Source organism: Solanum lycopersicum, chromosome 9 (assembly GCF_036512215.1).
Source record: "Solanum lycopersicum chromosome 9, SLM_r2.1".
NCBI lineage: Eukaryota > Viridiplantae > Streptophyta > Magnoliopsida > Solanales > Solanaceae > Solanum > Solanum lycopersicum.
In genome coordinates, this window is record NC_090808.1 from 67,626,520 (window position 1) to 67,648,202 (window position 21,683).

General features: G+C 30.0%; 2 protein-coding genes across 2 annotated transcripts; both read right to left on the reverse strand.

Annotated features, from left to right (window-relative positions):
* Window positions 1–1,337: 1,337 nt before the first annotated feature.
* Window positions 1,338–6,677, reverse strand: LOC101264976 (26S proteasome non-ATPase regulatory subunit 13 homolog B). Its single transcript, XM_004247725.5, has 6 exons — window positions 6,287–6,677; window positions 4,881–5,327; window positions 4,201–4,281; window positions 2,745–2,941; window positions 2,560–2,659; window positions 1,338–1,844 (listed from the first exon to the last, which is right to left on the reverse strand). Exons 1-6 carry the CDS (start codon window positions 6,434–6,436, stop codon window positions 1,659–1,661), a joined length of 1,161 nt encoding a protein of 386 aa, XP_004247773.1. The 5' UTR covers window positions 6,437–6,677; the 3' UTR covers window positions 1,338–1,658.
* A 7,115-nt stretch (window positions 6,678–13,792) lies between these two features.
* Window positions 13,793–15,639, reverse strand: AMT1-1 (ammonium transporter 1 member 1). The gene is given in 1 exon segment (NM_001317738.1): window positions 13,793–15,639. A coding segment is annotated over 1 exon segment (1,473 nt). The 5' UTR covers window positions 15,555–15,639; the 3' UTR covers window positions 13,793–14,081.
* Between the last annotated feature and the right edge of the window lie 6,044 nt (window positions 15,640–21,683).

Below are 21,683 nucleotides of genomic sequence, written 5' to 3' on the forward strand. Positions count from 1 at the left end.
AGTTGTCCGTTGCCCTGTGAAACCAGTCTAAATATATACTACTAATATTAAAGGAAAAACAAGTACAAATCCCGCATGAACCCAAGACAACACTCTATCATCTATCTGTTCAATAACAACAAAATGACAAGATGATAAAAGAACTACAAGAATAATCCTAAATTAATATATATTATAAATGTTTAGTATGAAAGGAAAAGCAAGTACAAATCTCTCATGAACACGAAATCATTTGTTCAATAACAGCAAAATGATGAGATAATAAAAGAACTACAAGAACAATCCTAATATATATTACTAATGTGTAGTATGAAAGGAAAAACAAATACGAATTTCGTATGAACACGAAACAAGCCAAAACTATCTACTAACCATTTACTCTAATGAGTGACCTCCTATTTATTATAGACTTGGGAGGCACCGACTCGTTATACTTCCACTGCTCAGAGCGGGAGCAAAAAGTAGTGGTTTAATTAGAGCAGCCCATCAGGCGTTAACTGAACTTGGGAGGCACCGACTCGTTATCCTTCCACTGCTTAGAGCAAAAGCTATTCGTTGCTCTGTAAAACCAGCCTCACGCGTTCCCGCCAAACTTTAGGAATCAAGCAGCCCATTTCTTCAATTGGGCCACGTGATCCAACTCTGAGCTTGGATAGGGCAAGCCAGAAACTAGCCCACCAAGCCCAACCATCTGGTGCAGCCCAATATCCCACCACATTAATGCCCCCATTTGGGTTACAAGCCCACATTACTAAGCTCGGCGAACATCCATCTCTCTAATTCTAATAAAAAAAAGTAAATGTTCCTATTCTGTATCGATGTGGGAGAATTTCATTTCAGTCTCAAGAAAGGTTGTTTTCTTGTTTTTATGTAAATTCTGATACTGCATTTATGTTGTCTTTAACTAGATTTGATAACATTTTCTCTGCTGATGAAAAATGCAAATATTCCACACAATCGTAATACTTCGTTTTATTTAACTGAATGCGAAGTTTGAGAAAGAATTAATCGAAATATGCACGCGCTTCAAGTATTTGATTGGTGGACATGTCATTTACAAATTATTACAATTATTTTCTCAGAGACAAAAAACCGATTTCCCAAGCTAAGAGGCTTATCAGAAACAATCTCTGTATCCTAGAAACAATAGAGACAAGATCTTTGTATACCATCATACTAGTATGTTATTATATTTTCTTGGAGTATTCAGAGGTCAACATTTCGATTGATGCAAATGAATTTTTGCAACTATAAAACCACAACTAAAAACAATTCAAGTAATTTTCAGACAATATTTGTTACTTCCTCTATCTCAATTTATGTGACAGTAACGTAACTTCCGAGTGTCAAATAATATATCTTACTTGCTTAATCCAAATCAAGTGTACTCTGAATAAAACCGTTAAGACGATGTCGTCGCTATAGTAGTCTATAGACTACAAAGTGGTGACTGAACAAGCACCTAAATCCAGAAAACAGTGACAGATCAATGATTTGGGATATAAGCCACAGTACAGAGTGTAGGCCTGAGAAAACTAAACAAATGTCTCACAAAATTCCTCTGTTGTGTTACAAGCTCTCGTAAGCACAGCAAAAAAGAGAGGACGAAGAAATCGGAGTGCTGCAGGGACCAGGAAGTGCAAACTGGGAAACTAAGATTATGATGAAACCAAATCAGGAGTTTCAGCTTCCACAGATAACAAGGCAGTGTGTACTTTATCCACCCAATTGTCTAGCCGATCTCGCAGTGACTTGATCTGAGGAACACCCAAAACTCTTGGTTGAACCCAGGACACGTGAACAGTCCCTTCCACTTGATCGATTATTCCCTCTATCAGATGTACCTACAGTAAACACAACATCATACCGGAGAAAAATGGTTCATTAGCCTAATTTCCGACATGTAAAACATCACCATATATCACAGGAAAACTTCATGGGATGTTGGAAAAGTAAACATTCATGACGAGAAAAATAGAAAGGGGAACAGAATGAGAAACGCAGGAACCTAAAACGCATAAGAGAACATATAAAAACTTATTGGTTGCAACATTACATACTGCTCATGTGGAGGAGCTTTTGGTGGGGGCATAATGTAATAATGAGAATTACTTCCAATTGACTGTAGGGATATATAAACTGCACAGCAAAAAAACTCGACCGATGCCACAACTTAAGAGGTAAGAAATTGACCATTCACTTGAATCAAATGATTTTTTTTATAAGGTTATCCTTCTTATAGAAGGAGCTGTCCTACTTTTGATGATTTGATATACTAAGCAATGAAGCTGATCATGGTTATTATACTTCCTCTATCCAAAGCATTTTGGAAGCCCACTTAAATTATAAGTTGAGAAAACGCATAAATTAGGTGTGGAGCATATGCATGACTTGAGAACATAGAGGAAAAAATATGTTGCCATATGACATCCCGGTACAATTGACCATCCAATAACATTACAAAGATGAGCATTTCGTTCTTATGCATGTCATGGTGCGTGGAAGCTAGTTACAGAGGATAGATTTATATCTTAATTAAACAAACAATAATTCACTCACAGAGAGACTCTTCATTAAGAGATACTCTACATCTTCCACGCTAAGTTTAGTGCGCTCTGCAATGGCACTCAATGGAATAGTTCTATCCTCTGCTGGGCGACTGCACGCAAATGCTTTCTCTATAAGTTACAGTTTAACAAAAATAAATTACAGAGGTACCACTATATGCAAAATGTCTGCAAAACCTGAAGATGATTTCCATCAAGCACAGAATGTTGATCTTCTCGAGAAGCTTTTTCTCGTTCTGCAATAATGCTGGTTGAGCACTTAAAGCAGCTTTATGGACACGGCACAATTCTTGATAACGAACTAAATCACCAGTGTTGAATGCTTCAAGGATATGATATAGCCATTCAACTTGTGTCCCTACCAAACTCTTTATCTGTTAAAAAAAAGATAAAGCCATAATGAGTTCTACATAATGTTGCCAAAGAAACCAACATAAGATCACCCTATGGCTCTCTAATATAATCCTCCAATCAATTCCACCACTTATGAACTCTGAAGCCTATTTGATAGTCGAAACTGAATTTATGAGATTTCACACAGCTTTGTGCTATGGGTACACTGTAGATACTTTATACTAGTTTCTTCTAAAGATTTTTTTGATACTTTTTTAGCAAAAGCACCTGTTGGAGTAGATGAGATAAGTTCCCTTGGCGAAGCTCAAGTGGTCAACATAAATACCACCTTGCCAAACAGGAAGAACTCATCAAACCAAATCAAATGGGTGGCTTGGAATGAAAGACCTTCATCTACACAACCAAAACCTGCTGCTGAAACGGTAGTGAAGATGCAACTGTTAAGATGCAACTGTGAAGATGATATACTTTGGAAAAGAGTGGCAGATGCCAATATGGAAAATGGATTAGATGGTGTAAACAAGCAAACACCTATCCTTATGGGATGGTCTGTGAAAGTTCATGAGGAAGCTGTGGGATAAATTTGGTACAAGAGAAGCCCACACACTAGGAAATGGAGAAAACATGTGTTTTTGGCATGACAGATGGTTGGGCCAACTTTCTATAAAAGAGTATCCTCTGATGTATACCATATAGCTGCTGTGTCTGACACAAAAAAAAGGCTCAATATAGAGATAGAAACTGCTAAAATCTTTCTTTATTTTTTATGGTAAGTGGAACTGCAGGAACATCGTCCTTGGAGGAAACTGTAAAGACTGCTAACTAAAAAAATATAAAATTGCTGGGCAATTAAAGCAAGCGACAGTGCATACCCAAGTCATGGACAGCCTGGAATGGAAGGGAATTGGTGGGACTACATTAACAGGGAAAGCTTGCTACTATAAACCTAACAAGATCTCATTCCAGCAAAAATGACAACGCAAGATAAGTCTATACAAATCTAGCAACTAGGAAGACAGCAACGCTAATTCCTACAATGGACAGCTTAGCCAGCAAAGAAAACAACAATTGTATTACAACCTACAATTTTTGAGAATAGTAGAGAGTCCACTGTGGAAATTTTAACCAAACTTTAGTTTCAGTAGTATTACTGTGTGTAAAGGAACATCCATAGATGGATGACTTCCATGGAAATTTCTTATATGCATGACATCAACTTCATGTGACATTCAATAGAAGATTTTGATTAATCCAAATAAAAGAAAAATAAAGAACTTACTATAGGATGAGCAAGCAACTCCCCAAAATTGTATACGTTGTCTCCCAGTAAAGCAGACAAGGACAAATCAAACGCCAAATCCTAGACAAGATAGAAGAAACAATTACATAGAAGAGACAGTTACATAGAATAGAAAACCTCAAATATATTGACATTCAACCAATTTCAGATGCATTTTCTTAAAAGACTGAGGTTACAGAAAGAATCTCCAGATCTCCAGGTATGAAAAAATCCTACCCAAAGCGTGAAAAGAATCCCCCATAATCCAGTTTGCTCTATTCAGATTTTCAGGCCAATTTCTCTAATACTAAATAATTTGTCACAATGAAATGCGCACAAATTAAAAAAATCAACAGCTTATACAGACTTTATGTCAAAGATTCAATTCTCTTTGGGTACCAAGTAGTATAAAATGTAAGGAGCATAAATAAATTTAAAATGGTACTCTACAAGTATATCACGGATATCTACTAGCAACATGTCTTAGCAACCTTCTTCATGACGCCAACAGTACACCCCATTTTAGACCTTATTCAATGTTAGTACTTTGAGCAAAGAGATATATTACCAACAGCACTAAGGCAAGAGAAACCAACATATAGAGGTCAGAGATCTGCTAGACACGGACAATAAATAGATCGTTCTTTGGATAAAAGGCAGAAAATAAAATGGCAACATACCAGCTTGAATGACTCCGAAAGAGAATCCACTGAAACGTATGCAAGATAGAGGAGAGCGCTTTTGTAAAACTCTGCAAATTCCTGCCGCGTTTTATGATACTGAGATGAAACCCAATAGTAACTGGCATAAACAGAGGGGTCAACATCGGTCATGCTGTCAATTGTAGCATTCCCCTGTTCTAAAAGCCTCTTGCACTCTTTTTGATCCCCTTGTTCTAGCTTAAATAGGGCAATCTGCAACTTAATATAAAGTATTGGTTCCTCTATCCGTGTCTCTTTAGTATTTTGGAGCTTCTCTGCTACTCCTTCCAGATAACCTATTCCAGCATCTTTCTCCGAATATTGCCGAGAGACGATTACAGCGAAATGTGCAAGCTTCAGAAGATTGATCTTTGTCTCAAAATCAGTGATGAAATTGTGATACAGCTGTATCAACGTGTCACCAGCCTAAGAACAAAATAAGGAAACAAAACGGAAGGCATTAGATCTGCATACAATACAATAAAAAACAACTACGATAACTGAAAATCAAGCATATGCAATTTAAGCTGCAGTTAGATAATGAGGAACAGAATAAAAACACCACATTTACTATGCTATATGGACACATATTTCCATGACTACATTGCAAGATTCAAGAACATCTAGAACCCTGACCATGCACCTACTCAGAGAACTCAATTTATCCTACAAGAAGTTGTGTTCAAAGGACAAGTCAAACCGAATTTTAGAATTATTTGAAGAATTATGAATCAGATGATTTAAACTTGATGAACTGTATATCTTTTTTTTTTTGACTGTCTATCGGAAACCTCTCTACCTCCCAAGGTAGGGATAAGATCTACCCTCTTCAAACCCCACTTGTGAAATACCACTGGCAAGCAACATCGAAATGCAGACACATAACTCCAAATGCACATAAAATGAGGTAGACGGCAATAACCATAATTCCAGAGCAATTCTCATTAGCACTCATAACTAAGCTTACTCCACGCTCTTATATTTCAAGTTCAACACATCACCACCTAAAATCATAACAATAAAAGCTACACAACTAAAGCTCTCTTGTTCTTCAATTCACTTCTCTTATCTCCAAGATGCCACCTTTCCAACTCCCCGAAACCCTAGAATATTCATAAACCCCAATTCCCAACACAAAAACCTAAATTACAAATCCCTAACTCAACAACAACAAAAAAAAATCTCTTTTTCAATACAATTCCCAACCTTTCATAATCAAAACTCCTTCTTTTTTAAGGCTTCAGCTTATTAAACCAAACACCCCTAACTTTATCATCAATCACTACAACTCCAAAACTCAAATCACGCAAAACCCCTAATTTATCACAAGAAGTCCCTAAAAACAACAAAATAAGTATAAAACGGGGAGATATACGATAAAATACCTGAAAAACAGCGAGAGCGACAAACTGTTCGAGCTTGAGAGAGAGCTGGTGCCAGAGCTTGCGTTGGTACAGATCTGCAAGCGTCGTGTACCAATCAGAAAGCTCTGGATGATCATTGCGTAGCGATTCCAAATACTGTAGAGCCGCCATGGCTGATTCAGTGTTCGAAAAAATCTCTCTCTTGATGAAGACGATGAAGAAAGAAACAAGAAGTTCTAAAAAAATAGAAAATAATTTTTATATAGGAATTTTTATTCAATTATTTTACTTTATTCGATTAAATTAATTTATTTAAAAAAAAAAAAACAATTGATGAACACCACTTTGATAGGGTTGTTATCATTCAGTTCAGTTCAGTTTTGAAGCGTATCAATTTGACTTATCAACTATCAATTTGTAGACACATTAAATTGTTCTTTTATTATTTTTATTTTCACCTAGTGTTCGATATCTACATTGAAACCCAACTAATTTTAAATTCGTGCTAAAGAGTCCCACATTGACTGTTTTGTACCCATATTGGTGCCGAACAAAATCCAGATTCGCGTCACGAAGTCCTACTTTGGGGCAATTTGATTTTGAAGTTTATCGGTTTGACTTATAAGTTATCGCTTTGTAAACACGCTGAATCCTTTTTTTGTTTTTTATTTCCCAGCTAGTGACTGATACCCACATTGGGGTTCCACTAAATTCAGAGTTGCACCGGAAAGTCTCACATTGGGTGTCCCGTACCCACATTAGAGTTTGACTTTTTTATTTTTTTGTTTCCCATTCGGTGAGCGGTACCCGTATTGGCGCCCCCACTAAATTCGAAATTGTGCTGAAGTCCATATTGGGTGTTCGGAACCCACATTGGAGCCCGACTAAATCCGAACTCGTGTCGAAAGTCCCGCGCTGGGGAGTAAAGTGCTCCCTAACAAAGGTGATTTTGTACCCAAGTGGGCTCGAACCCGGGATATCTTGGTTAAGGATGAAAGAATACTTAATACTCTATCACAACCTTAATTGGTCATGCTAAATTGTTTTACAACCATTATGACATAAAGTTATCAGTTATCGATTTATCAATTATTAATTCAGTTATCAGTTTAACTGAGATTACCTAGAAACAAGGTGACAATCCATCTAAACCAAGCATCTCAGTTGACAAATTTCATTTTGCTCGAAAGCAAATGCCGAAACAGTGTTGAATAGCTAAGTGTTCGACAACAAAATATAGAAGTATATAACTAAACTCGGAGAAACGGAATAGTATAAATATTAGTTATTATCAGGTAATTTATTATCTCATTAAGAAAAAACTTCAAACTATTAAAAATTAATTCTCGATAATAAGAATAATCAAAATTGTCATAGCAATCTCTAATTCAATAATCCATTATCGATATACCAATAACTGAAAAAACTATAATTAAATCAAGAATAATTTAAACTTCACATCTTTACACCTAACTTCAAATCTTTAGAATAATTGTTAACAAATTTTAAAACTCAATAGAAATATATGTTTTCAGTTTTAGATTTGTATATCTAAAATTGAATCTGAAAAATGATAAAATGTTATTATTCTACATATAAACATATAAAATTAACTATTCTTGAAATCCGAATCATAAAAAAGAGATATATACATTCGATTAACTGATTATCAATATGATCGAAATACACAACATATACGGTATATATGTTGGGCCAAAGTTAAAATTGCTATTTATGCAAATCAACTTACCTAGTCAATGGGCCGTACAGGCCTAGTCCATATATTGGGTCTTCCACGCCAGTATATCAAATATGTTGGGCCTTATGCCTCACACAAGTTTCATATCCATTCCTCTCCTCTCGAATATATATCACTATTAAATAGATGGGCAACTTTCACATATAGCGAACAAAAAATTCATATTTGTATGCTATAGAAAACTTTGCATAATTGCGCTCTATAGCAAACATAAAACTGTATAATTTGCTATACATATACAATTGTATAATTCGCTGGCCTAAATTGTATAATTCGCTGGCCTATTTCGCTGCAATTATATAATTTATTTTGCATATAGTTGAATCGAATTAAAATGTATGCATATTGCATAATTATAAGTGCATAGCAAGAAGATATATGTTTTTCTCGCTTTATACAAAAACAGAAACACAATATATACACTTCTGTTGTATAAAGCTAGAGAAAATTATATTTCACTGCAATTGTATAATTCGTTGACCTTTTTCTTTGCAATATTTGAAGTAAAATGTTTGTAAATTGTATAATTAAGTGTATAACACGAAGATATACATTTTTGCATGTGTATATACAATTTTCTCTCGCTTTATACAAAACAGAAACAAAATTATACACTTCTGTGTATAAAGCGAGAGAGGCGAGCGAGCATGGAGAGTGGCGAGCGAGATTTTTGGGAGAGAGACGCTGGCAAATTTTAGCTAATGTTTGCTATGGAGCACAATTAAATCAAACCCCAGCTATTTCATTTAATTTAGGTTATTAATTTGCTATTATATACAATTTTCCCTAAATAGATCCGTAAGTTATATATCCGTAAATTTTTAAATATATTTGAGATATTATAATTTTGATGGAATTGATGTAATTAATTTTAACACTATGAAATTTATGTAACTTTTACTATAAAAAATAATGAGAAACTTACATAAATATACTATAATAAAAAAATATTTACCATTTATAGTAATAATATTTTTTTCACCTAACCACTTTTAATTCATTTATAATATAAGTTTAATACATATTACAAAGAACAATTTATTATTCACATATAATACAAGTTTTAATGATGGATAATACGTTTATCACATATTTTAATACACTTATAATACAATGTGACAATTTTTTACCCAAACAAACATAATGTATTTCAAAAACAATTATAATTCAAATACACTGCATACATAATTCACTTTTAATACATATTACAGATTTATCACAACATTGCTATCAATGGTAATAAACAAAAAGTATTGCTCAAATCAATAATTATTTTTTAAAATGTATTAATTTATAAAACATCTCTATTTTCAAGAATAATTGTCTCTTCTCTTTTTATTTGTTCATTGTTGGATTGGATTATTTTTTCGATAAGAGTGATCTTTTGAGGTTTTTACTCTTTATATAAGTTTAATAATTTTATAACTACCTGAATGACATCAATCTATCTTCCGAGTTTATAAAGAAACTATAAATTATAATTATATCTGAATTATATCATTTATATACCTAAAACAATCATATTTGCTCATGTAACGCATATACAAACAAATTTCTCAACATGCCCATAATTTTTTGGGAGCAACTTGTTTAGAATTTAGATAACATATATTATCACCATATCTGTTACTTTATTCATTTTAAATTATTTATTTTACTTTTTTTAGTTTGTTTCGTAAGAATAATTTTATTCTTTTTGGCAATTTCTTAATTTTAATTTTTCACTAATTATATTTAAAGACCACAATAACTAATAATATTTTACATTATTAATTTACGAACATAAAACTTAAAATCAGATAAATAAATTAAAACGAAATCAATAATTTTTTTCTTCTAAACCCTTCCACTAGATTGCCATAGACCTTTTTTTTAATTTATTGGTCTTCTCTAAAAATGATTGAAATATTCAACGAAATTATTTCGTCAAAATTATAAAAGTCTAGAATGATAGTAATGTATACCAAACAATATATATCCAATAATTTTCCATTAATATGCTAATGTTTTTACTTTATGAATTTAATTTTGAAAACGAAGGCAAATATTATTATTATTATTATTAATAATTATAGTATATTTAATTAAAATCGACCTATATAAGCGCATGATATTTATCTGATTAAACCAATCATCGAGTCCAAAAGTTTGTGTATATTATGTAGTTATGTTATGATTTACAATACTTTTATTTATTTATTTTCTCTATTTCGCATTTATCTAAAGCGTTATGTGCACCTTTCTTTTGTAAGTCTGTCAGTATTTTTCATTGACGCGTTTTTCATCGATTCGTTCTCCGTAATTAACATAACAGACATCATGAATTAATTAGTCACATCATTCGTTTAAAAATGTATGATTTCTTTTTTCTTTTTAGGGTGTATCAAGGAAATTGACGTCTTTCGTTTTTTTTGCAACACTTTAGTTTCAGTTTTTCACGTGACATGTTTAAAGTTACAAGATTAAATGTCATTTTGATATATTTGACATAACTTTAATTAGAACTATAAAATCTTTTTTATTTTCATAAATTCGTGTCAAGTCAAATTAGACCATTTTTTTTGAAACCGATAATTCTTTCCAAAGAAAGTTCCTTTTTTTTCTTATGATAAGATCTAATATATTATATGAATGATGACATAAATTCTTACTTCATTCATTACTGTTAATAAACAATTAGTACAGCTAAGTACATAGTTTGTTGAAACAATTTTTGTAATTAAAAAATATTGTAGTTGACATTTGAGGTTATTGTTTTTTGTTTTATAACTATCATTTAAACGTAATGCTCAACAACTAATTAATCAAGTCAAATAATCCACTAAATTTATTCGGTATTAAAGAATATATCGTATAAACTTGTAAAATATATATATTCAGTATCTTCCCGTATATTTATCGAGTTTAATTTTTGTGTATCGATAATATATATGCTAAAATGGATTGAGTTATAGTAAAAATAATAGATAAAATTTTATAGAAAACTTGATATTTAAGTTTTAAGTATGAAGAAAAACTTGTTAAGAACGTTATCCTCGTATGAATATTTAGTCGTAGTTCTAATGTGAGTACCGATGAAACGAAAAAAAAAAAGTAGAAGGAATAAAAATATTACACTATCAATATCAAATGTGACTTTATTAATTTGCAAATGTCTTCCTTGTGTAATCAAATAAATGCAAAATAGCTTTACAAATTCCACCAAAAAAGAAAAAATAGTAATCAATAAAATACAAAATAGCTTTACAAATTCCACCAAAAAAAAAAAAGAAAATATCCATAATTAAAGCCCTTTTTCTCAAGGACCATATTATAAAATTTCAATGTCCACATATTATTTCGAAATACAATAAATTGAATGAATTATCGATGCTTATTTAAATTAATCCCACAATGAGATCATCAAAATATTTAAAAGGTTTATTAAAATTAATTTGTTAGTGGGTAAGCAATATACGAAGCATAAATGCATGACGTACTAAATCGTAAATTTCATTAGTTAATTATTCTGTCCGTTTACTTTTACTTATTCATTTTAAATTTTATATATCTTAAGAAATATTGATATTAGAATTTTATTATAACACTCATATTAATTTTTATTTAGTATAAGATTTTTAATTTTTAAAATAAGTAATTAAAAAATTAAGGGACCAAGTAGATTAAGTGCTAGTTAAGTACTTGAACATAACCACAAGAATTTTCTTTTGATTGGTCAAAAAGGAGGGGCCAATAATTAAGCAAATTTTTTATTTTTTTCTAATAAGTGATGCAGTTGAAAGATATTTTTTTTATGAATTTCTTTTAATTATTCTATTATGGATATTCATATGTAACCTTTTTTTTTCTTCTCTAATTAGTGATGAAGTTGAAAGATATTGTTATGAAATTTATTAAATTATTCTTTTATGAATTTGAATAAATTCTAAAATTTCAAAAATCACAAAAAAAACATTTTTTTCATCTTTCACTCTAAATTACTCACAAATAGTTATTTCTTAAAAAAAAACTTTAATATGTATTCATAGCCAACACAACATAAATTTTATTATATTATTTTCTATTTTGAAATAAAAATTATTAATTCTAAAAAAATATATAATAAAACATGATTAAACGACTACAAATATCCCTCGGGAGTGATGATTAAAATTTTTTCCCTCTCATCAATTGGAGAAGGTCCTTTTTTTCTTAAATAACCTTATTTTTTTCTCTCTTTTTTTTCATGTCCAAATAGAGATAAATATGATACAATATAATACGATATTAAAATTTTGATTTTTGATTTTCAAAGATACAGTACTTCCTCCGGTTTCATATTAAATAAATTATTGAGGTTTTATACCCTTCTTATGAAAAATATTGAAAAACATATATAGATAACAATTATTTTTTTTTTTATTTCCAAACTATTCTTCTAAAAAATATAAAGGATTTAAAAACCTCATTAAAAGAAAAATAAAATTATATATATATATATATATATATATATATATATATATATATATATATATATAAAGTCTACATTTTTTATTTACATTAATAGTTGTCCACTATTGACTTGTCGTAGAAATTAAGTAGCAACAAATGACAGAAATAATCTACCAAATCACCTTTATAAATATAAGTCACCTAAACATTGAAAAAATAAAATTAATAGTAAAGATAAATAGACATAACATGACAAATTACTCATTGTTTTTATAAGTTAGATAAATATTGTTAAATATTTCGAAATACTATAGTGAGCATAGGTGGAGTCAGAATTTTCAATAAGGAGTTCAAAATATCTAAAAATAGAGAGTCGAATGAGGTTCGACATTTATTATATATATACATATAAACTTATTTTAACAATATATAAATAATATAATTTTCCGTATATTTAAACCCCCTTCATATAAGATAGCTCCACTCCTAAATTAACGAACAAGTAAAAAAGAACAAATCCCTTAACAAAAATTCTGAATCTATCATTGTTTATCGATAGAACTAATAAACACTACATATTTACTTCCGCAAAATTCTGAATCTATCATTATATATCGATAGAAATAATAAACACTACATATTTACTTCCGCAAAAAGATTAATAAATCTCGTACACTAATATCACATCCCCACCCAAAATAGTCAAAAAGAAAACATTAATGGTTTTATTTGTCTTGTCATGCCTATTGGGGTTATTATTAAAGGTAACCCACCCACAAATAGACAAAATATGTACATTGAATTTAATAAAATTAACACCTTTTTCCAATCTTTTTGGGCATATTCACAAGATTCTTCACCATTCACACAATTTAGTGTTTGGTCACCCTTAACCCTAGGAGATCCCTTTGAATCTTCTTTTTCCCACACTACCTACCTCTCTCTACCTTTCATTCTTTATCTCTTTTCATCCTCCTTTCATTTACGAGATACTGACTAAATCTGTATACATCATATTTTCCTCAAACCTCATTCTCGTGAATAATATTACAATGTATTATTATCATTTCTAAAATATTCATAAGATTTAATAAATAGGTCAGTTTTATTCTTTTTTAATTCTTCTTTCGTATTTGAGGATCGAGGATGATTTGAACTTTTTCGAAAAATATCTTTTTAAATAATTATAGTTCATTTTATACTAAGTTTAAAAACACTTATTTAAATAAGATTCCAAGAATTTTCAAAAGGCATGGTACCAACTATCCTTTTTTTAAAAAAAGTCTTTGTCAATGAAATTTCAATAACCAAAACAATATAAAGAAAAAAAATATAAATAGAAAAAACAAGTCAAGCTTGACGGTTCCATACATAATAATAGTAAAGTTAAATATATGTACAAAGATAATTGGATATTAATAGTCAAATATAGATAACTAGTAGAAAATAATAAAAGAGGACATGTTCACATTATCTTCATACACAACCACTCATTTTTACCATTAAAAAAATCCACTATTTTTTTTTTCTTTTCACAAACACCCTAATATTAATTTTATAAAAATATAAACTAGACAATTCAAAGATACATAAATAAAAAGATAATTTTTTTTTTTATTTTTTTTTCTAAGTTGAGGTTGTTGGTTCAATTCTTCTCATTTGCATTCCTAATTTCGGATCCTCTTCATGATAATAAGCAAACCCACCATGTCGGGTCAGATCCATACCCGCCATTTCGTCTTCGGACGATATCCCAAGCAACTTGAATTTATGAAGTATATAAAAAAGCGGACCCATTGTCGCGCTGACCCACCCGATTATAACGAGTATCTGGATTATATGCGCCCCGAGTAGTTTCCCTCCACCACCCATAAATAACCCGTGAGGTCGACCCGGTTTACCCGGGTATACTTGATCCACAAACTCCCCTTTAGCGAATAACCCGGTAAAAATTATCCCCCATGCACCACAACCCCCATGTAATTGTGCTGCTTCAAGTGGATCGTCGTATTTAAATTTTTCCGCTAACATGTTAAAACCAATTAAAACTAAAGCCGCTACGAACCCACATATAATCGCGGCCCACGGCTCGACGACCGAGCACCCAGCCGTGATCGCTGCAAATCCGCCTAGTAAACCGTTACATACATCGGTTACGTTCCAATGACCCGAAAGGATACGTTTACCGAAAAGAGTCGTTAGGGCTGCGGTGCAACCGGCTAGGGTAGTTGTAACCGCGGTACGTCCTACAGCGCTCCATTGACCATAATACCCTCCGGATGCACCGTAAGTAACTAGGATTTTATTAAATGAACCGGGGTTAAATCCGTACCATCCGAACCATAATAAAAAGGTGCCTAGAACCACGAGTGACGCGCTATGTCCACGAAGCGCAACGGATCGACCCGTATGATCGTACCGCCCGATTCGTGGACCTTCAATCAAAGCTCCGTAAAACCCGGCGATTCCACCTACCATATGAACTACACCCGACCCGGCGAAATCGATTACACCGGATCCGAATAATAGATTTGAATTAGTCGGGCTAGCCCACCCATCTGGGGTCCAAAACCAATGAGAAACAACCGGGTAAACGAAACCCGTTAGAAAAGAGGAATAAATCAAATAGGCAACAAATTGGGTTCGTTCGGCGATTGAACCGCTGGTGATACCGGCGGCGGCGATGGCGAAAGCCCATTGATAGAGGAAATTACTGTAATCGAATGAATTTGACGGGATCTCTTTAAGCCCGAAAAAATGTCGGCCGATGAATCCATTAGACGGACCACCCCAAGCAAAAGCGAATCCGAATAGATAGTAAAAAAGTCCACCGGCGGCGGCATCGAGGACGTTCGTGAGCATAATGTTCATTGTATTTTTTGCGCGGACAGAGCCCGCGCAAAGCATAGCGAAACCAAGCTGCATGGAGAAAACGAGATAAGCAGAGAAGAGGAGATATGTAGAATCGATTGCATAACCGGTATCGACGAATCTGTCCGATACACCTGAAAATTGGTTGCAGATGTATGAAGCGGCGGCGACGGCGTTGGTGGTGTTAGGACCGAGGAACGGAGCGAGAGTATCGACGGAACAAGCCATTGGTGGGGTGGGGGTGGGGTAGAGGGGTGGGTGGGTGCGAAGAAGATGAAGGGGAGAGTCTTATTAAAATTTGAAGGTGGTGAATGTGTGAGACTCAGAGGATATTGCTTTTATATAGAGCAAATGAAAGGGACAAAATTGTCTTTTCCCTTTTTATTTTATTTTAGGAAAAAATTTAAATTATCTACTTAGAGAAATATTCAATATGAAATCATAATGTAAAATAATAAATGATTAGTTTAGAAATAATACTTCCTTTATTTCATATATTGGGTTGAAATTTTTGGTCAAAAACTTGAGATGAATGTTTGAATCATTTTCTAAATTTGTATTTATATTTATTAAGTTATATTTATAATTTTAAAAAAAGGCCAAAGAGAAAAATATGATTTAACTTATGTTATTTAATGTTTTTCTGAATAAGTGTGCAGAGTTTAAATTGTATTGTTTAAAAGAATTTGTAATCTGTTATAAACATATTTATATTTTGTTAAATGTCTATTTATCGAATTTGGAGAAACTACAGTAATCTCTATAAATTAAAGATCGGCTTCATTAAAAGTTGATCTCGACTAGAGAAATAATAAATATTCTCTCTACTTTTTTTTTTTAATAATTTCGTAATAAAATTTAAGTTATAATTTTATATCATATCTTCAAATACTGATTTTATTTTGAGCTTGATGGGTTGATTAATATGTTAATGTGTGAATTACAAACCGTGTGTTTTAAAGAACGGTAAATACTAAATATTGTAAATTTCAAAAATTCTTAAATGTCATATAGCACAAAATACATAAATATTGTAATATAAACTCCATGTAAATATATTCGTCCATAAGTGGTTTTCACTTTCAAATATTGAAATATTTTTGATAAAATATATGTATGCTATTTATTTGTGCAAAATTTTACCTTTTTGATGTGTTTTACATGAATCTTACGTTTATAAAAAAAATCGTAAAATAAAAATAAGGCTTGTAATATATTTTATTCTTGCGAACTCATTCGTAAGATTATCTTGACATGTTGTTTTAATCTTTCACTTTATTTTATAAATATTTGGTTGTAAAATATTTCCAACTTAGAGTTTGAGTTTTTTATTTTCCTCCAAATTTATTTCTCAATGCTATTTGCATAAATTCTGAATAAAGTCTTCACTTTTCTCTTTTGTAACAACATAAAAGAATATATATATATATATATATATATATATATATATATATATATATATGTATATATATATTTGTCATAAATTTTAAATTTTTAATATTATGTTTGTACATAAATTTACTTGGAACGTTCAACAACTAAGTCTTTGAAGATTTTTTTATTATGAATAATAGAACCTTTGATTCCTCAGCTATAAAAATACATTTTTCATTTTTTATAATATATGACTTAATATAATCAATTTTTAATTAGTTCACGTATTATTATTGTTGATTCCTTTATATAAGAAATTAGTCTTTTATTATTATTCATATTTCTTTTATAAAAATACAAATTAGTCTCAAATTATTGAGTAACTATACAAATGGGATATAACAATTGAATAATCAATTGGGGAATCTAAGAAATATACTTAAATAGATATTATTAAACTTTTTCTATCAATAATTAAGTGACCAAAATGTTGCTTCTATTAAATTATTAATTCGATACGTAAATATAAATTTTGTGATTGATTTTGACAAATAAAAATATTTAGAAAAGAATACCCGATATTCTGCAAATGAAATAAAATATAACTTATATTCCTTTTCATTATAATTATTAATCTTATCGTTAAACTCAATTAATTAACTCTTAATTACGGTATCATGTGTCAGAATGAAGTTAACCCATACTCTTAAGATTTATTTATGCACAAAATGACAATGATTTTTTGAAATTGAAAATTAATTATAAAATATATTTCAAGTTCCCCATTATAAAAAATATATATATGGGGAGGTACAAAATAATAAAAAACGTATTCTGAAATTCTAAATTAAAATATTAAGAAAGATAATCACAAAGTTAAAATCTTGCTTAGATTTTAAGGGATTAATTAAATATAAACCTACCAACGTTTACTAGCTGTAGTTTACAATTCGAAGATTATTATTATTTTTTGGTTTTATACTTTGGAGATTACTTGAAAAATATTCTCGTACTTCATCTGTTTCATATTAGATGAACTTTTTTTTTAATAAATTTTATATTGTGATTAAAAAATTTATTAGTAATTTAATTAATTTTATTATTTTGTCTGTATTCATATTAATTAGCTTTTTTATTTTGTAAAAATAAAATTATCGAGTCTTTAAATTTGCTTAAACTTTCAAAGGCCATATTAATTATAGGGGGTAAATAAACTTTTATAAAATTAATTCTATCCTTATTTAATAAATGATCAATTCATATGATTAGAGAAATTTTTTTAATCAAATAACCATCTAATATGAAACAAAGGGAGTATTAATAAGGAATATTTGATAAGGTGTATAAGAAATATATTGATTAAATTTGCATCAATAATACTTATATTAGTAATGATTGCATTTGTTATACAGTGAATTAATTATCAATTAAAAAAAAATTTCAACAGTTCGTTCATTCATTGTGACTAGTAATCGATGTCATCATCTATTTTTACTATCCTATTATCCACTATTACTATGCACCTGTTGTACATAACTATCATTGTTATCGATATGTCTACGGTTAACTGTCACTATTACTAGTCACCGTTTAGATCATCAACATTATTAACCATTAGTATATCAACCATCAATCACGACACTACTATATATATTAAATTCTTAATCATTGTCATTAGTTAATTATCATTATTATTTATCACAACTATCAATCATTATCATCAATTACCGCCGTGAAATATATAATGGCACCAACACTAGCTATTAGCAACACCATCCTCTATTAACGCCTACCACCAATATCGACAATCATGATTATTATCAATTATCATATTTTTTTAAAAAAATATATAGATTAATTCAGTATATTATTAAATTTTATATTCATAAACGTAATTAAGTTGGTTTTATAGCTTAACTTTAATTGTGCACCATTATTAGTGTTTCTTTGTAGCTCTAATTCAAAAAAGTTTCTATTTAATGGAGCACGTTTAACATGAAAAATATAAAGTTAACCCTATCATTTTTTTAATTAATAATTTAATACCGTACCTTTATTTAAAATTGTCACTTTTTCACCCTTTTAACAAGTTAAATTAATGTAGATGTAGACTTTAACAATTTTTATTATTTTTTTAGGGGCTAGATTCATTGTTCTTCAATTTTTTTTGATTAAAAAAAAAAACTAAATTAGAAACGACAAATGACTTTATTTTTTCTTTTCAAATTATAGCTAATATAATGCTACCTTGGTCAATGACTATGGTCTATCAAAGGTGGTGAAATAAAACTATGATAAATAAATTCTTGAGTCACATGGCATGCTATTAGATGTTGATATTGACAATTTTGGAAAATTGATAATTTTTTTTTTTATAATTATACTAAGAGATTTATGTTTTGATATCGATCAGGATTATTTTGATAAGATGAATAAAAATTCTTCTAATTATAACTACAGACTTTAAATATGAAACTAATTCTAATAAAAAGTTTTTCCCTTTTTAATGAATATTACTTTGACAAAAATCATAATCAATCGTTATGTTAATGCACTTAGCAATACAAGGAGGAAATTCAAACCAAAAACAATATAATATAATCTTTAGAATTGATTGAATCAAATTGGTTCCTTTTTCTTTTTATAAATAATATTTGCCAACGTAACTTTCTATCCACCTTGTTGTAATAGTCTTCAATTTTACGTGTGACGAATTCGATCAATAAATACACGGATGCCAGACTCCATACGAGAGAGAACATATGCTCAACCAATTTAGTCATCTTTACAAATTATTCTAACAGTATAATTTATCTCCAATCCAAGCGATTCCTAATATGCAAAAATTATCATAATCTAGTCAAACAATTACTTTTAATCACGTATACTCTAAGGATATATCTATCAAAGTCTTGATGAGGTATTATTGATTTTTGATATTCAAACCTCTAAATCATACGTATACAATTTCTTTAATTGTATTTATCATAAGTGGCTATAAGATTCCCAAAATGTCAATGGTATCAAATTAATTATTAATCAATTAATTTGATACCATTGACATTTTGGGAATCTTATAGCTAGTACTTATTGCAATTTGCTTTATATATATATATTTATATTATTTGGATTGTTTAACACTCTAATTAAGGGGAAGGCAAAAAATGTCTAGGTTGCTTAAGTTGACTTATCCCTTATACAGGAGTTTGTACCGAGATGCGGAGTTAATATTTAAAATTTATTGATTATGAATTTTTATTCCTTTGGAGTTGTAGGAATGTTCTGAATAAATTTTTATACATAATAAATAAATTTTTTAAAATAAATATTTTATTTTGAATCAAAATTATTAAATTTTATGTATTTCTACCCTATTTGTAATATAACAATAGAAGACTTAGTCAACACACGAGGACAAACTTCAAATGACTCCAAAAAATTATCTTTGTAATTGAAATCTAGAAATTTCAAAGTACGTAGACAATTACCACCTATTATATTATTTTTTTCCTCATTGAATTTTAGAATTTAATTACATTTTGTAATGCATACATTTTGAATTTTTTTTGGTCATTACATTTTGAATCTTATATATTTATTAAAAATCATCAATTATAGCTCTGTTTTTAGCCTAAGGGTTGATGGACTTGTGACTTAGGTCACGCGTTTGAGCCATATAATGTATAAACTATGTCAGATATTATATCTGAGAAAAATAGAAGGACGAGACTATTATTACGAAGTTCTAAGGGTACAACCAGTCATATAAATTGACCTCATATAGATTTCTTGGTCATAGTCTCATTGAGGAGTTTAAAAGATTGAGTTTCGTCAAGTTTAAGTGTTTAATTATCAAAATCGTGATTAAAAAAATTCAATTGACAATCCGAACCAAATACATAGACCTCCAAAATTGTGAATAGACGAAACACTAAAGGGAAAATGATCGCTCAGATTTTCTAAACAAAATGACAAAAGAGATATCTAATATCTAGTAGTGAGATAACGATTATACTGTCTGGGATCAATTTATGTGCATCTCCGTACTTAATTTCACGAGATATCTGTTACTTTTTATCAATAAATGAATTGAGTTCTTCTGTCTATTAAAATTTAGACAAATGAACAAAAATTACTATACATTATATCGTCATTAGTATCTAAACATAAAATTTCACGATTTTCAACTCACTTTATTAATCAATAAACGCGATATTTCTTTTTTCTTAATGGACCACCAGAAGTGGCTGAAATAAAGAGGAAGGGAACTAGTCAATGTTAGAGTTAATTGCTATGAATTTTGTATATATAAAAATGTAAATGTATATTTACGTTAAAAGAAAATATATGTAATTTCTAGTCAATGTTAAATTAATTATAAGGAAGTCAACGTTGAATCGATTGCATTTAATTAAATTTAATATCAACGTCTACTTGTTAATTAATGTGTTACATGACATCAATAAACAGTCACCATATTTTTTTAAAAAAAGGGTTTCAAGAGATTCTTTTATTTTTTTACATGATATTTCGATCAATTTATTTGTATCTTAATTATTTTAATAAATACTTTTTATTATTTTTCAATCGAGACTTAAATATGAAGAAATTCTCATATATTTATTTTTATCAGAATTTAAAATTAAAATTTCATAATTCTTTTATGGGAAAATTGTATATAATAACAAACTAATAACCTAAAATAAATGGAATAACTAGGGTTTGATTTAATTGTGCTCCATAGCAAAGGTTAGCTAAAATTTGCCAGCGTCTCTCTCCCAAAAATCTCGCTCGCCACTCTCTATTCTCGCTCGCCTCTCTCGCTTTATACACAGAAGTGTATAATTCTGTTTCTGTTTTGTATAAAGCGAGAGAAAATTGTATATACACATGCAAAAATATATATCTTCATGTTATACACTTAATTATGCAATTTACAAATATTTTACTTCAAATATTGCAGAGAAAAAAGCCAACGAATTA

Coding starts and splice junctions, on each gene's coding strand:
- LOC101264976 (XM_004247725.5), bottom strand. CDS start 6,436: ATGGCGGCTCTACAGTATTTGGAATCGCTACGCAATGATCATCCAGAG. Junction 4,282..4,880: donor TTTCGGAGTCATTCAAGCTG/GTATGTTGCCAT, acceptor TATCTTGTCTAG/GATTTGGCGTTTGATTTGTC. Junction 2,942..4,200: donor AGTTGCTTGCTCATCCTATA/GTAAGTTCTTTA, acceptor TTTTTTTAACAG/ATAAAGAGTTTGGTAGGGAC.